The sequence below is a fragment of the Solea solea genome, chromosome 14 (assembly GCF_958295425.1).
Source record: "Solea solea chromosome 14, fSolSol10.1, whole genome shotgun sequence".
NCBI classification, from domain to species: domain Eukaryota; kingdom Metazoa; phylum Chordata; class Actinopteri; order Pleuronectiformes; family Soleidae; genus Solea; species Solea solea.
Genome location: NC_081147.1, coordinates 19910541 through 19925547, shown reverse-complemented (window position 1 = coordinate 19925547; position 15007 = coordinate 19910541). Strand labels below are relative to the sequence as shown.

The following is a 15007-nucleotide window of genomic DNA, read 5'->3' as shown; positions in this document are numbered from 1 at the left end:
TGCCTCAATAGGTCAAATTCACTAAAAGCACATCAACATTAAACTAAAGCATTGAGAGAGCACCTACCTTCACCACAGCCCCCATTTTCCCTCAGTGTCAATATACTCCCCCACTGAACATAGCAATTGCTAAAAATAAATCCCATATCTGGATCCCCACCATCTAATCATTTCAACGTTAAACCAAACCCCTTCATCCCCCAGATATTCGATCCAAATCCATAATTTTCCTTTAGATTTATGCTCTTAAAAAATATGTTTGGAAAGCCCATAATCAAAGATTACAAAACATCATCCAATAGTCTCAGATACCTTATGACATTTGAAATACGTTTGCTATTTCCTTTTTCTTTAATGACTGACAACACAGGGGGAACACTCTTTTCAAAGTCTTTATTGAAAACACCAGCAACTGTGAATTTGATCAAATCCTCAGCCTGTGTTCTTCCCACTTTCAACACGCTCCGCTTGAAGAAACCAGCAACTTCAACAGATGCCTGTCCGCGCCATTATCTGAAATGCTGTACACAATGACAAGTGATTTCACATGGTTTAATGTAATAGCAATGAAGAGTAATAAAAAAAAAAACAATTACACCCCGATGACAACCTTTTAACTTCTTCAGGAGTAATTAAACAGTTATTGATCTATATTTTTTCCATACATTCATTTTTTCAAAAAACAAATACAGTAAATATTTAGACTTACCTGCATGAGTGCACTGGGCTTGGTCAGTTTAATAACTTGAAGACACAGTTCAGGTTAAGTTTCAAGGGCAAGTGCCTTCAAGGGATGTTCATCCTGCAATGAGAATACAATATTAACATGTTGCCCTTGTCTTAATCATGTATTCATAAAATGTGAAAGCATTTTTTTTTTAGTCCTTGGTCCGACTTAGAATTTTGTTTTGTTAGTGTTTGTTTCCAGTTTGGCAGTTGTGACGATGGCATTCTCCCAGAGGTCTCCATTGTTTGAATTGGCATGCTTGTGGAAAAGGTTCTGATTCTGAGTAAATCACTGTTAATTTAAAAATGCCTTTTTAACCTAAAAAAAAAAAAAGTAACTTGACATTTCTACACGATAACAAAAAGTGCTGTGGCCAATCATTTGATTGTTGAGTGGAAAGGCAAAAAGGTGTTGTTTTGAGGGCTCAGTTGGTGTCAAAGGTTTCATTGTTGGAAACGGACGAAATGTCTTGAAATGCTCCTTCACTTGACAACTTAGCTGCTGAAAACTGACTACAATGAAAAAGCCTCATTTGGTTGACCTCCATTTGTCTTTTGTCCCTTGTGGCAAAAGTTGTCTTGGATTTCACCCCTTTGAGTGGAGATTGCAATACAGGACAATGAGAAACTCACTTACAGATGAGAAACAAAGAGGTTTGCTTTGCTTACCAGCTCTTGACTATCGGTCGAGTTGCATTTGGTTGTTGTGGCCTTTGGTTTTGTCGTTGCATGCCATCAAATGGCTCATAGGGAGATGGGTCCATTTCCAAGGAGACTACATTGGAACATTTCTAGAGTAACAGTTGCCTAACCCTTGAAAACAGCAGCGTCCAGTTGGAAGAATGAACTCAAGTTACTTGTCTATTTGTATAGTATGAGCAGAGACTCACCTAAACTTCAGGACACTTCATGGATATCATAGCGTTACTGAGATTCATGTTAACGCCTCTGATCTTGTTTTGAAAATGGATGAGCGGTGTTCAAAGTACAACTAAAAGCTTTATTAGAGTAGCCAGGCTTATAGGGCATTGCAGATACCAACAGCACTGAATGTACAAAACACTCACTTGGTAACTGTACTGTTACATGAGCAAGAAAATACTTAAAAAAAAAAGGTTTACACATAAAAAATTGGAAAAGTCAAGATACAGTTCAAAGCTACGGTTCATATTCCACAGATTTAGACATGGCTAGTTTGTCTCGTCAGATTTCTTCCAATGCATGTTTACTGTACACGGAGACTATCATTTGCTTTAGTTCAATTTCCATGGTCAGTTCAGTATCTGCTGCGAGCCATTCCTCTATCAGCTCGATTGCCCCCACGGCCACCTCGTGGCCCTCCACGGCTTGAGCTGCTGTATGAATCGCGAGGAGGGTAGCCTCTCTCAACAGGGGGAGCTGGGCCCCTATCCTGCCTGCCCATTCGCTCACCACGGCTAGGTGGGTATGGTTCACTCCGACTGCTGGGGTAACTGTCACGACTGCCATAGCCATCCCGGGAACTGCTGCCATAGTCATCATAACGACTGCTTCCACTGCTCCCACCATAGGATGGTGGGGGGCCCCGTGAAGGTGGGGCGCTGCGAGAGTTACCTGCAGGGTCAATGGGTCAGGTAATTGGCAACGTTTAATTTATACATTTTCTCGCACTGTAAAGTGCTCATTCTTTTGCCAATAGAAAAATTTCATGAACGACATATTTAAATGTCGCACCATGGATTCAAGCTTAAATGTAACATGGATATTTATAGTTGATATCTGCAGTAATATATCCAAGCACAGGAAATAAATGGTCAGTGTTACCCATCTCAGCATGCCATTGATTTGAGAAGCCTTTTTCCTTTTAGAGCTCCAAGAGTTAGAACTGCAGGTTAAGGACGAAGTTTTCACAGTTGTCTTGAGGGTTTTGAGACGGTTACTCCTTGAGGGAGTGGTTCGCTAGGCAACACATACTGGGTGGTCAACAGATGTTTCCAAGGACTTTTTGGAGTTCCTTTTTGTTTCAAATATTACATGTTACTTCTGCATATTGCAAAAAAATGTATGTAATTGCTTTTCATTTAAAATGCCAATGGTCCTAATTTTCTAGTAGCTGGAAAATGCGCAACAGGGATTTCATGTCAGAGACGCAGAAAATGGAACGGAGACGTTTAAAGAGGGTTTCTGTAAAGTTGTTTCCTCTGGGGAGGGGAGAAACTGTGGCATCTTCTGAATGGCGACTGTGGTAGTCGATACTATGATCTGGTGCGTTATTTGTGTAGCTTTTCCTTGTGCCACGGAGTTTTGTTTTTACATTCAGAGTCATACATATCTTACCATAACCATCATATGAATCACGGTAGGAGCCACCACTAGGGCGATCAATATAGCTTCTTGGTTCACGGCCTCCCCCATAATTATCACGATCACTATAATGTAAGAACAAGTGTTATTAACCAAGTGTAATATTATCTTTTAAGCCTTTCGAATAACTGATGCACTCACCTGTATCCTCTTGACATTGAGCCATAGTCATCTCGGGAATTGGAATTAGAATATTCTCTGTATGAGTAATCTCTGGGGGGAGGTCCATAATCCCTTGAATCTCTGGAATTATAATCCCGGCTGGAGTAGCTGTAAAACAAGCCACAATTAACTGCAGCGCTGTCAACAGAGCTAAAGTAAAAGTAAACTGAAATGAAAATGTCTTACCTGTCTTTAGAGTTGTAATGGTCATCTCGTGGTGATGGATAATCATCTCTCCTGGACATCATGGAGTCTCTGCGAGGTGGTGGACCATAAGGATCTCTGTCCCTTGACATGGGTGCTAGAGAGCAATCACAAACCCGCTCCTTGATGACCAAATTCACCCAAGTCACACGCACACAATTACTTGAAATAGAACTAAATGATAAATGATCAAATCTACACCCAAGGGTAACACAGCTGCACAATTCTAAAACGTTGGATACATTAAGCATAGTACAAACCAATTTCCTCATGCTTACCCCTGCTCATAGGACCAGATGGGGCCGACCTCTTCGCTGGGGGTCCTCCATTACGTACTGGGGGTCCTCTTTTCATTGGAGGGGGGCCTCGGGATGAAATCCCTTTAAAGAATGATTCTCCATTTCCTGAATTATCATAGTAGTCTTAAAAAAAAAAAGAATTTAAAATATTAACAAACTAAAAACATTTAGTATTTAAAATAACACATTCTATAACTTTCATGCACAAATAATTTTTGCGAAAAAATTTACCTCTGGATGGTGGGCCCCTCATACCGCCAGGACCTCCCCTTGATCCACGGGAGCCTCTGGGCGGACCACGACTGCGTGAGTACATGGGTGGGGGTCCTCGCCTGCCTCCACTCTCAAACTGGGGCTTTGTAGCTTGCTCCACTTTGATAGCCTTGCCATCAAGTGACTGTGGAAAAATGAACACAATTTCAGTCACAACTGATTCATAACAAATTTCTTAAAAGATTATGGTTAGCCAAGGACAGACTTACCTTTCCATTCATCTCACGTGCGGCATCCTTTGCATCAGCCGGACTTTCAAAAGTGACAAATGCAAATCCCCTGGATTTGTTGGTTTCACGGTCTTTCATCAAAATAACTGAAATTTACAAAGAGTGGGTACAAAAAAGAGCATGACGTCCAACCTATATTATTGGTACAATGGTAACAATTTACCCTACAACCAGTTGTGTTGTGTACATACATACATATAAAAAGTATGATATAATTACTATTTCCATTTTCTCACTACTGTTAACAGCTTTATATTATTTCACTTTTTCCCCCCCATTTCCTACAACCAAGGTCCTTTCCATTCAAGCCATCTGAGAATAGTGCATGCTGATGCAACTGGATAGGATATAAATGGGTGTAAATGTTTTAAATGACCACCAAGCAGATGCTGGGTGACTACATTTGCAGCCAAGCTAGGGCCATTACATGTACTACAACTTACAGCGCCGACAGGGAAAATGTGAGCAACATACAAAATAACTGGAACGGCATGCATATTTAACATTAAACGGTTTGACTGCGCTGAGAATAGTGGCTCCATTCATACCTTCGACTATCCTGCCATATTTGCTGAAGTACTGCTCCAAGGCCTTCTCAGTGGTCTCAGTGTTCAGACCACCGATGAAGAGCTTCCCTGGTCGATCTGCCTCTGCCATGCTGCAGAATTTACCACCAGCTACGAAAACACATAAAATGGTCACATTAACAATCGGGTGTTTATTCGGCATTACAGTAAATCGTCCGCCGTGGTCGGCGTCATCTGTACATAGATATTTCTGAAAGTACCTTGCTCTTGGTCAAAGTCGTACGCTGACGAATTCGCAAAATGGCGATGAACGTGCCAGCAGTAACACTTAGCTCCGTTGCTAACACCAGCTAAAAAATATCCGGGACCGGGACACCAACCGCCGCCAGCTACTTTTGAATCATAAACAACGAAACTACCGCGATATTTAAATTAAGAATAGGAGTAGGCGGCCGCTTTCTCCCCACGAAGGTGTATCTGTGAACTAGACGATATGAACGACACCCACGTAACTTCTTCTTTTGTTCCTTTTCCGGCGGCCTCAAAGCCCCGCGGCTTAACACTGCCACCTACAGTCCAAAACTAAGAATGAAGATTTTTACAATTTGCTCTTGGTATATTGTAACAAATCAAGTGACTGACCATCATGACTAATGTATATACAATATAGATAAAATGTTAACAATTAAAATGAATGTGTTGATTCAATCACCTGATATGTTATTACTTATGTACTATTGCCAAAATTTTCACAAATCAGGATTTGTCAGGTGTTAGTGGGCTTTACGACCTGTGTGTGCATGAAGGGAGACACCTCTGGAAGAACTGTAGAGGTGGGATGCCTTTTCCAGAAAGGTCAGACGTGAATGTGTACTGGGAAGAGGAAATCTTGTATGGATTGAACAGTTCCCCAGGAACTTTACGTGTACACACGGCACACCTTTGTATGTCTTTCTGATTAGGGGTGCTAGTATTATATCAACATACTGTATATTTGATCATTTTTATTATGAAGATCAACTGACATCAGTGACTTACTCAGGAACAATGGGTGTATTTCCATTACATTGGAACATTTACCAAGAGAAAAAAGATGACATATTTACGTCTGATCAGCCCAGGATTTAACAAACACATGAATGTCGTTTTCACAGCTCCACCCCTACTTCATACAACTACAACTGTGCCCATACCTGTTTTTCTTGTTTGTTTGGTTGTCATTTTCAATGACAATGTCAGAATAAAGTGCAATATCCGGTGTTTAAAATTTCAAATTAAATCTTTCCCTTTATACGTAGTCTGAAAATTCGGTCGGTTCGAAACTTTTCTTTTGCTACTTTTTACAGTGATATAGAACGTGTATATATCAGTATTAAGCGCACACGTTTAAAATATATAAATACGGAAGATTAAAGCAAAATAATTTGACTTCCGGTAGTAATCTTGTGACGGAGGCAGAGCAGGACGTCATCAAAACTGGCAGGTTAGCTCTGCCTTTGCGTCGCGAGTGGACAGTCCAAGCTAACACTGCCGAAAAAGCGAGCGTCTCGGCTTGAGAAGTGACCCTCTCCTTTTACAATATTAACCGTCGGAGAAAACGCGCCTCAGTGTTAAAATGAAGAGGCGGATACACTTCGGGTTTGTTCTGATTTATTCGCTGGTCTCGTATTTTTCTCCGTGCTCGGCGTTTTATCTTCCGGGTTTAGCCCCTGTGAGTTTCTGTGACGACGGCAAAGCGGGTGAAGAGTGTCAGGTATGTCGACTTCATCAAATTTAATATAATCATCTCACACAGCGTTTTTTCTTCTTATTTAATGGCCCGTAGTTGCATATTCATTTATTATGTTTCTTCCTGAATGCTTCTTACAAACGAGTGCTCTCTACAGGCCCCGGCTACCAGGAACACGCACTACATTCTGATGCATCGATGTATTTACTTAAATGTATCAACAAAGGCTGTGTTACAAGGGGACATTTGTTTTGTTTTATAATTAATCAGGTTGTCAGCAGCTTTGCAAGTAACTGTCACCACATTAAAAAATATCAATTACAGCAAGGTCCTTAACTACCTTGGTTTGGATTGCACTAGCTCATCGACAGTGCTTGTAATATGCAGCCGGAATCAAAAAAAGCTTTGTTTTTTGATTCGTTTTTTTTTTGCTTCGTTACAGTCATTGATTCAGCTGTTTGTCAATCGCTTGGACTCTGTAGAGTCGGTGTTGCCTTACGAGTATGACGTGTAAGTATTTAAAACTGTGCTTCATGTCATTCGTGTGCTGTTTGCATATAGGCTTCTCATTGTTCTATTCGTCATACTGTGAATTTTTACAGGTTTGACTTTTGCAAAGATGCCAAGGAAATGAGGCCTTCTGAGAACCTTGGACAGGTGCTGTTTGGTGAACGCATTGAGTCATCGCCATACAAGGTGTGTTACCATTCCAAACCTGCTTGCGGGCTACAGTTTAGTTAATGTTATGCCCACTGTCTGTGATATTAGAAAATATGAGATTATTACAAATGAATTCACTTGGCTATGACATCAAGTTTTATGATGATGAGGCATGGTGCAATGCCACTTTTTTGTGTCCGATACCGATATTTACAAACTCGATATCAGTCCAATACAGTCCTTTTAGACCTTTTTAAAACTATGAAGAACAACCCATTTGTGCTCTCCATGTGAAGCATTCGATATATAGGATTTTTGGATTGAATCACACTGCACATTTTAGCTATCTGATATCCAATCCAGTGATTTTGATCAGCTCACCCCTAAAGATGACACCCATTGAATCATACACTGTAGAAAAGAAGATATGACATCAGTAGGTAGTAGCAGCACACCTGGGTATTCAGATCTGAACATCTCTGAACATGGTACAGATACGGGGAATGCACCCAATGCATCCTCAATGCTTCCTTGCTTCTGATCTCAAAATGGTTTGAGGATGCATGTTGCCACATTCAAAATGCATGAATGCCATCTATCCTTGGGATCCATTAGAAACTGCCTCTTCATCTGACGTCCTTTGACTGGGTGCAGTTTTATAGTGAATTCAAAGTATTTTCTACACTTCTCACCTTGGGGACCATAAGGTAGAGTGCTGTGATAGAATCATTGATCTACATCTAAGTTAATTTTTCTAATGGTTGAAATCTAAAACATCCTTATGATTTTTTTTTCAAACAAACATGAAGTCAGTTTGTATTTGAATATAGCACGAGTGAAGCGTAATCTGATCACATGTGGTCATAGGAGACGTGTCAAGCTATTATTTTAATGCCAACGGGGCATTGGTATGATTCAAGAATACTGTTTGAAAAGGATCATGATGATTTACTGTTGTCTTGGACAGATCAAAATTGTGTGTATTGTGTAGCACACTTGAGATTTTAAATCGCTATCATTGGTTGACAGTATATGATGTACTCTCTTGATGTAACAAGACTCTCATCTATCTTTTTTTCCCCAGTTCAATTTTAAAGAAGATGTTAAATGCAAGACAGTGTGCACCAAAAACTACAAGAAAGGTGCCCAGGAGGATATAACCAAACTTGATTTTCTCAAGATGGGAATGCAGTTAAACTACCAACACCACTGGTAAGTAGATGATGCACAGGACTGTACTATAGCTCACAATGTGTCACTGAGTCACACTATGGAGTAGTATGGGTGTTTTGTTTGTGGTGCAGTTTAGCAAGTTTTTTTTTTTTCTAATTGGAAGCTGTTGATTACAAATTATTTTCTTCAGGATCATTGACAACATGCCAGTCACATGGTGCTATGATGTGGAAGATGGTCAGAAGTACTGCAACCCAGGCTTTCCTATTGGCTGCCTTGTTACAGCAGATGGTAGACCCAAAGATGCCTGTGTCATCAATGTGAGTTACGATCTGAAAATGTTGTGTTTTCCCTGCAGTGGTCACCTACTTCTAAAGTAGTCCCCAATTTTGTTACCTGTGATACTCACATTTATGTGAGACGTCTGAGGAAGACTTAATTTAGCTAATTCACTTTTATATGATTTATCTCTGCAGTGATTTGAGAAAAGTCATGAATTAAAATGTACATTTGATGTCATCAAAACGCACATACATTTACAAAACAATACAGAGCCCTGCCAAGCGTAAAAAAACCCCACAAGTGATGCAAGTAGTATAAAGATGAAGTCAGATGTCATTTTATAAATTGTTTAAATTGGACAATTTCACTATACAGGGCAATCAGGAACACGTTTGGTTAGGAATGTTACTCGTAGGAATCTGGGTAATTGATGTTGAGATTTTTTTTTTTTTTAGGCTGATTTCAACAAGAAGAACACATTTTACATTTTCAACCATGTGGACATTAAGATCATCTACCACAGTGGAGAATCAGAAGGATGGACAGGGGCTCGGCTGGTTGCTGCCAGTCTGGAGCCAAGGAGGTAAGTGTTGTGTGATAGATGGGTTAGGTTTTGAACTATGTCTGTCATTACATGCTGCGACTGCATGACGGTTAATTATACAAAACTAATCGTAGAATCCTTAATAATCTGAACTGAATGATTTTGTGTGCAATAGTATCAAACAGACTGATGAGAAAAACCCAAACTGTGAAGGAACCGCCCCGATGGAGATCCCCGTGGAGTTCAATGATGATGCCTCAGTAATTTACACCTACTCCGTCACTTTTGAAGTAAGATTTTACTTGTTACTTATTACTGTATGTCACACATCTGTTTAAAAGCATGTTGTGCTGTAATTTTTTTTTACTAAGACATTTACTTAATGCAACAGCAAAACAATGATATCAAGTGGGCCTCAAGGTGGGACTACATCCTGGTCTCCATGCCTCACACCAACATCCAATGGTTTAGGTATGAGGATATTTTTTACATAGTACACTACAGAAACATCCTCTCCAATAATCTTGGCAGTCCTTGGTGCTTGTAAGCTGATCTTGTGTGTCTTGCAGCATCATGAACTCTCTGGTCATCGTCCTCTTCCTGTCGGGCATGGTTGCCATGATCATGTTGAGAACCCTCCACAAGGATATTGCTAGATACAACCAGGTGGACCAGGTAAAGCTAATGTGCACGTGAAGCATTTGCATAACAGATTCCCATGTTGTGAAGGCGGATTTGTTTGGAATGCCAAACAGGTTGTACTCGTAAGGTTGCATGTTGGCTTTTATCAGTCTTTTGTCTTATTTGTCTACTGCTTGACACCATGGTACCATGTTATCACAGTGCAAACAAAGTAGTGCTTGTGCTTGGTTCTTTAAATTAAAACCCTGCTCAAAGTTTTAATCCTAAAGTGGATAATAATATTTTAATTCAGTGGAAACTCAAAAAAATAGTTTTACTGACGAGTAACTTGTACACTGGTCATTTTTATTACTATTGCTTAAACTTTGAATTGTGAAATGCCACCTTGCACACCAGGTGCTCAGTTCCTAGAATTGTACACATTTTGTTACATTTCACAGGCAGACTTGATAAAGCTCCCACAGACCAAGGAAAAATCCTCTCTACCCTATGTAAGCTTATCAAAAATGTTTTGAACACAACTCTTTTGTGGTCACGTAATCAAGTGTTTTGGTGTGTGATTGTAACTTAATACCACGTTAAATCAAGACTTAAATTGCGGTGTGTGGAAACATAGTTTTTCTGAACGGTGTTAGTACTCACACCAGGTGTCGGAGAGTTCGGTATTATTCACTGCTTGGTGGTTGGTTAACCTTTTAACTTTTAGTATGTGCACATGGTAACCACTTCCCGGACTGTTACACTTCCTGTTTTACTGACTGCCTTCTTTTTAGGAGGATGCGCAGGAGGAGTCGGGGTGGAAGCAGGTGCATGGGGATGTTTTCCGTCCCCCAAGGAAGGGCATGTTGTTGTCGGTGTTCCTGGGACAGGGCACCCAGATCCTCATCATGACCTTTATCACTCTGTGTAAGGACTATTTAATATCGAATTGCAATATATCATTAATGTAGTAATTGCACACACCGATCTAGAGAGCTGTTTTTATGAGCTGCTGTAATTAATTGACGTTATGCCGCTCAGCTACACAAAAAAGCTGAACAGCATATAATTAGAGGCAATTATTACATTCTGTATTTCAGCAAGGGCCTGCTTTGCTATTGTTTACCAAAGTACTGACATTGTATGTCATTCTGTTCTGCATATTAAACAGGAAAACAGGGAATGTGAAACTAGGACTGCAGCTGACACCATTTTTCACCATTTTCTCAATTCATTGATGAGTTGTTTAGTCAATAAAATGTCCCATAATTTTTATATATATATTTTGATAATCAGTTTGAAGCTTTTTTCATGATAAAAACAAGATGTCTTTTTCCTTAAAAGTTAATCATTTTGGTTTGGCATTTTCTTAAGGTTTTCTAATATTTTTTGGACCAAACGATGAATCGAGAAAATAATTGACAGATTAATCGTGTGAGCGTGTGTGTGCGCGCGTGTGTGCACGTGCGTATTATACGTGTGTGTGTGTAATATACATACATAATATACATATAGTTGATTGGTATTTCCAAATTTTCAGTTAACATTCAACTGTTGTTGTTTGACCCCTGTAGTCCTGGCCTGTCTGGGTTTCCTGTCACCAGCCAACAGAGGGGCTCTCATGACTTGTGCCGTGGTTCTCTGGGTGCTGCTGGGAACACCTGCCGGCTATGTGTCTGCACGCCTTTACAAAAGTAAGAGAGAAAAAAAATAATCCATCACGTAATTCATTTCTGTCTCAACGGGTGACACAGATGACAGTGAAGTAAATGTGGCGTTATCATGTTCTCACCAATCTGTTTTTATTCTCAGCTTTTGGGGGTGAAAAATGGAAAACAAATGTGCTGCTGACAGCGCTCCTGTGCCCAGGGTATGTTCACATAGCTATTGTTGTTTGAGGTCAGGAGTGAAACATCACACTCGTATGCCCACACATGATCCCTGCACGATGCTCGAATTTCTCTAACACGTCTACGTTTTCTCTCTACTTTTCTCGTCCCTAGCATTGTGTTTGCAGACTTCTTCCTGATGAACCTCATCCTCTGGGTGGAGGGTTCCTCAGCAGCCATCCCCTTTGGCACCCTGGTGGCAATTTTGGCCCTGTGGTTTGGAATCTCTGTGCCCCTCACCTTCATTGGTGCCTACTTTGGATTCAAGAAACCTGTGAGTTGGGCCACTGCCAGTCTTGCTTAAAGTGACTGTTTACTTTAAAGTGAAACTAATAAATCTGTTTTTTTTTTTTTTTTTATTATTGTGCAGGCAATTGAACAACCAGTCCGAACAAATCAGATCCCACGTCAGATTCCTGAGCAGTCTTTCTTTACCAAACCCATCCCCGGGATTGTAATGGGTGGTATCCTGCCCTTTGGCTGCATCTTCATTCAGCTTTTCTTCATCCTGAACAGCATTTGGTGAGAAGAAAGGAATGTGGTGTTACCCGAATTTCAGGGATTTGTACTTTGGCTGACACTCTGCTTACAGTAAGGGTTGTACATCGCTGCGTGTTGACGTCCTGTCCCGGTTATGCTTCGTTTTCCACGTAGTACAATTTGGTTCAGTTTGTTTCAGCACGCAGTATTTAGATATCCATTGTCGGAACAATGAGAAGAGTACCAGAATAACCGGCCTGCCCGTACCAATTTTTTTCCACACCCCTCTGTTGGGGTTCCAAGCACAGCGGTACGGCTCATAAGGTGGAAATAGTAATGCTGCACTCGTTGAGGGATCAACAGAGAATCACAATAATCACTATAATGTATGATGCTTCTCGGGCAACTCCTGTCTTTGTTCACTAGTGTCAGTTTTTGTGTAGCTGATGCAGCGATTGCCGCCCAGCAGTCGAAGCGCAGCCTGTTCCGAATCCGCACAATGGGAGGCTGACCTTCGCTGTCCGTGTCTGTGTTTTTAGGTCTCATCAGATGTACTACATGTTTGGCTTCCTGTTCTTGGTTTTCATCATTCTACTCATCACCTGCTCCGAGGCCACAGTTCTCCTCTGCTACTTCCATCTATGTGCTGAGGTAGGAGAGTTTTCCCGCAATTTAACCTACTTCATTTAACCTTTAACAGTTTTTTTAAAAATGCATTCAATGAATCGAAGCAATCAATTCAGATTGATTTATTAACTTAGTCATAGTCATATTTCTAGTCCCATGATATAGACTTTTTTATAAAGCAGAATAAAAGTCAATGTGATGATATTATAGCATAGCATATAGTCTTTCTCATCTGGTCCAGGCTTAATATTAAACTCTTGTCCCATTTTTGTTTTTCATGTGTCCAGGATTATCACTGGTGGTGGCGTTCCTTCCTGACCAGTGGCTTCACTGCGGTCTATCTGTTCATCTATGCCGTGCATTACTTCTTCTCGAAGCTGCAAATAATCGGAGCGGCCAGCACCTTCCTTTACTTTGGATACACAATGATTATGGTCCTTATCTTCTTCCTCTTCACAGGTGAGAGAAGGATATCCTGTTTGTCTTGTCATAGCGCAGTGACGCCTTGGTGTATCTATTTGTTTTTTGGTTGTGTGGGTGTGGGTGTGGGTGGGGTGCGTGTGTTCCATGTGTGTGTTCCATGTGTGTGGGTGTGTGTGTTCCATGTGTGTGGGTGTGATCTGTTTAGCTATGATGATGTTTTAAATTAGGATTCAGGATCTCAATCCACTTCTTATGAAGGAATTCACACGTGTTTGGCCATTTGTTTGTTAAAAAATAAAATAAAATACAAGCAGTGGCCTTGTATCTGCACTGACGAAACAAAAGCACTATGTCAACTAATTGCTAAGAGCATTTATTTGCAAGAATCCTATTTGAACTGTCATTCTTAAGTCTCTTTGAAGTTAAACGAAAGTCAGAGAGACTTTGGGGACATGAGATAAGAATATTAAAAGTCCTCCTTGGTCAGATCTACCTTTGGAGATTTATTTGGGACCATTTTACCATCTATTGCTGTTTGACAAGTTGTTTGTTGTTGTACTTTTTAAGCCTTGTAGTATGACTAAGATTGTACAGATCATGGCTTTGCAAAGCAAGTACGAACAAAACATCGATTCTGCTTTGGTCTCTATGTTAGACGACAGAGAATGACCTTTGTTGACATGGTAACGGCACACTTTGATCTGGTCCTGTCCAGCTCTCCCTCCCTCTCTCTCTCTCTCTCTCTCTCTCTCTCTCTCTGATAGACTCTGCAGGGAAAGTATAGTAGTGTATTTTCAATCCTGTCCAAAGTTGTTTCTTGAGTGGATGTAGATATGAAGGTAAACTGGTTATACACTTTCACACTTGCAATGTTTTAGTGCTTTTGGCATGCATTTTTTTTCAGGACCGTCATCACCGAACCGATTCCTCGATTTCTGTCCCATTTTATTTTTATTTTGTGATAACTTTTTAGCAAATAAAACCTTCTAACTTAATTTATTTGTCTCCTCCAGGAACAATTGGCTTCTTTGCCTGCTTCTGGTTTGTAAACAAGATCTACAGTGTGGTCAAGGTGGATTAGAGGACTTGGGGAGAGACAGACTCGCTGGTGCAGCACTGACCTCTGTCTGCAGTGCTGTTTTGTGAGATGAAGCAGTTTGAATGGACCTGAAAGCATCACTAATATTAAGACCAGGGCTCATCCTCTTTTGTGCTTTAAACCTCTTTTGCTATCGTTTTCTTTTTTAATTAAAATATATATAATTTTGTGTTCACTGTTGACCAGTAATATTTTAAGTGGCACCTTGAAAATCTGTGTGGGTTCCATTGATCTAGTTCATAGTGGGCAGTTTGTTTGGGTGGGTTTAACAAATATTTCTGAAGAAAGTAAGAAGAAAAAAAAAAAACCCTTTGTATTTTTGATTATTTTATTTTATATTATGTCTTAATGTCTAGATTTCGTTTTTTCCATTTATTACTTATATTGTAAAGATAAATAAATTGTGTACATATACTGTACAGAGGGAGCGAGTGTGAAAGTGGTACTTGGATGAGACCTTCCTTTCTTGTCAAAGGTAATGGTGGCGTTAGAAATCTGGAAATATTAGCTTGTATTGTAGATGAGAAATCATATAAAACACTGTCATTGCTATGATACATGTCTATTATCTTGTACTTGATGGCTACACATTTTCAAAGCATTACAGGTTACTCTTGGTTTAAAAAAAAAAAAAGATAATAAAAAAATAGCACATCTGTATAATAGAAGTTGCAGTTTTGCTGCACAATGGGGATTTTCTCTCAACGAGTTAATCG

At 40.1% G+C, this 15007-nt stretch overlaps 2 protein-coding genes across 4 annotated transcripts; one reads left to right on the top strand and one right to left on the bottom strand.

The window, feature by feature from the left end:
- Positions 1–378: 378 nt before the first annotated feature.
- rbmx (RNA binding motif protein X-linked) lies at positions 379–5123 on the bottom strand. 2 transcript variants are annotated; one of them, XR_009242163.1, is made up of 10 exons: positions 5025–5123; positions 4786–4914; positions 4217–4323; positions 3966–4131; positions 3714–3857; positions 3418–3532; positions 3211–3339; positions 3043–3134; positions 710–802; positions 379–521 (listed from the first exon to the last, which is right to left on the bottom strand). XR_009242163.1 is itself a non-coding variant. In XM_058650473.1 (9 exons), exons 2-9 carry the CDS (start codon positions 4892–4894, stop codon positions 2003–2005), a joined length of 1179 nt encoding a protein of 392 aa, XP_058506456.1. In that variant the 5' UTR covers positions 4895–4914; positions 5025–5123; the 3' UTR covers positions 1706–2002. The 2 variants fall into 2 exon arrangements, 1 of the variants encoding a protein (XP_058506456.1); XM_058650473.1 differs by lacking the exons at positions 379–521; positions 710–802 and adding an exon at positions 1706–2319.
- Positions 5124–6227: 1104 nt separating this feature from the next.
- tm9sf5 (transmembrane 9 superfamily protein member 5) lies at positions 6228–14846 on the top strand. Of its 2 annotated transcripts, XM_058650359.1 has the most exons (18): positions 6228–6517; positions 6936–7003; positions 7096–7189; positions 8238–8365; positions 8517–8646; positions 9064–9191; positions 9328–9442; positions 9544–9623; positions 9722–9827; positions 10235–10285; positions 10568–10700; positions 11348–11467; positions 11586–11643; positions 11777–11936; positions 12033–12184; positions 12682–12793; positions 13057–13228; positions 14206–14846. In XM_058650359.1, exons 1-18 carry the CDS (start codon positions 6380–6382, stop codon positions 14271–14273), a joined length of 2013 nt encoding a protein of 670 aa, XP_058506342.1. In that variant the 5' UTR covers positions 6228–6379; the 3' UTR covers positions 14274–14846. The 2 variants fall into 2 exon arrangements, with proteins under 2 accessions (XP_058506342.1, XP_058506343.1); XM_058650360.1 differs by lacking the exon at positions 10235–10285.
- The last annotated feature ends 161 nt before the right edge of the window (positions 14847–15007 follow it).

Bases quoted from the DNA above. Each gene is read 5' to 3' on its own strand.
- tm9sf5 (XM_058650359.1), top strand. From the start codon at position 6,380: ATGAAGAGGCGGATACACTTCGGGTTTGTTCTGATTTATTCGCTGGTC. The intron at 10,286-10,567 runs GTAAGCTTATCA...CCTTCTTTTTAG, and splicing joins AAAAATCCTCTCTACCCTAT to GAGGATGCGCAGGAGGAGTC. The intron at 11,468-11,585 runs GTAAGAGAGAAA...TTTTATTCTCAG, and splicing joins GTCTGCACGCCTTTACAAAA to CTTTTGGGGGTGAAAAATGG.
- rbmx (XM_058650473.1), bottom strand. From the start codon at position 4,894: ATGGCAGAGGCAGATCGACCAGGGAAGCTCTTCATCGGTGGTCTGAAC. The intron at 4,324-4,785 runs GTATGAATGGAG...TGTAAATTTCAG, and splicing joins ATATGGCAGGATAGTCGAAG to TTATTTTGATGAAAGACCGT. The intron at 4,132-4,216 runs GTAAGTCTGTCC...ATTTTTCCACAG, and splicing joins CACGTGAGATGAATGGAAAG to TCACTTGATGGCAAGGCTAT.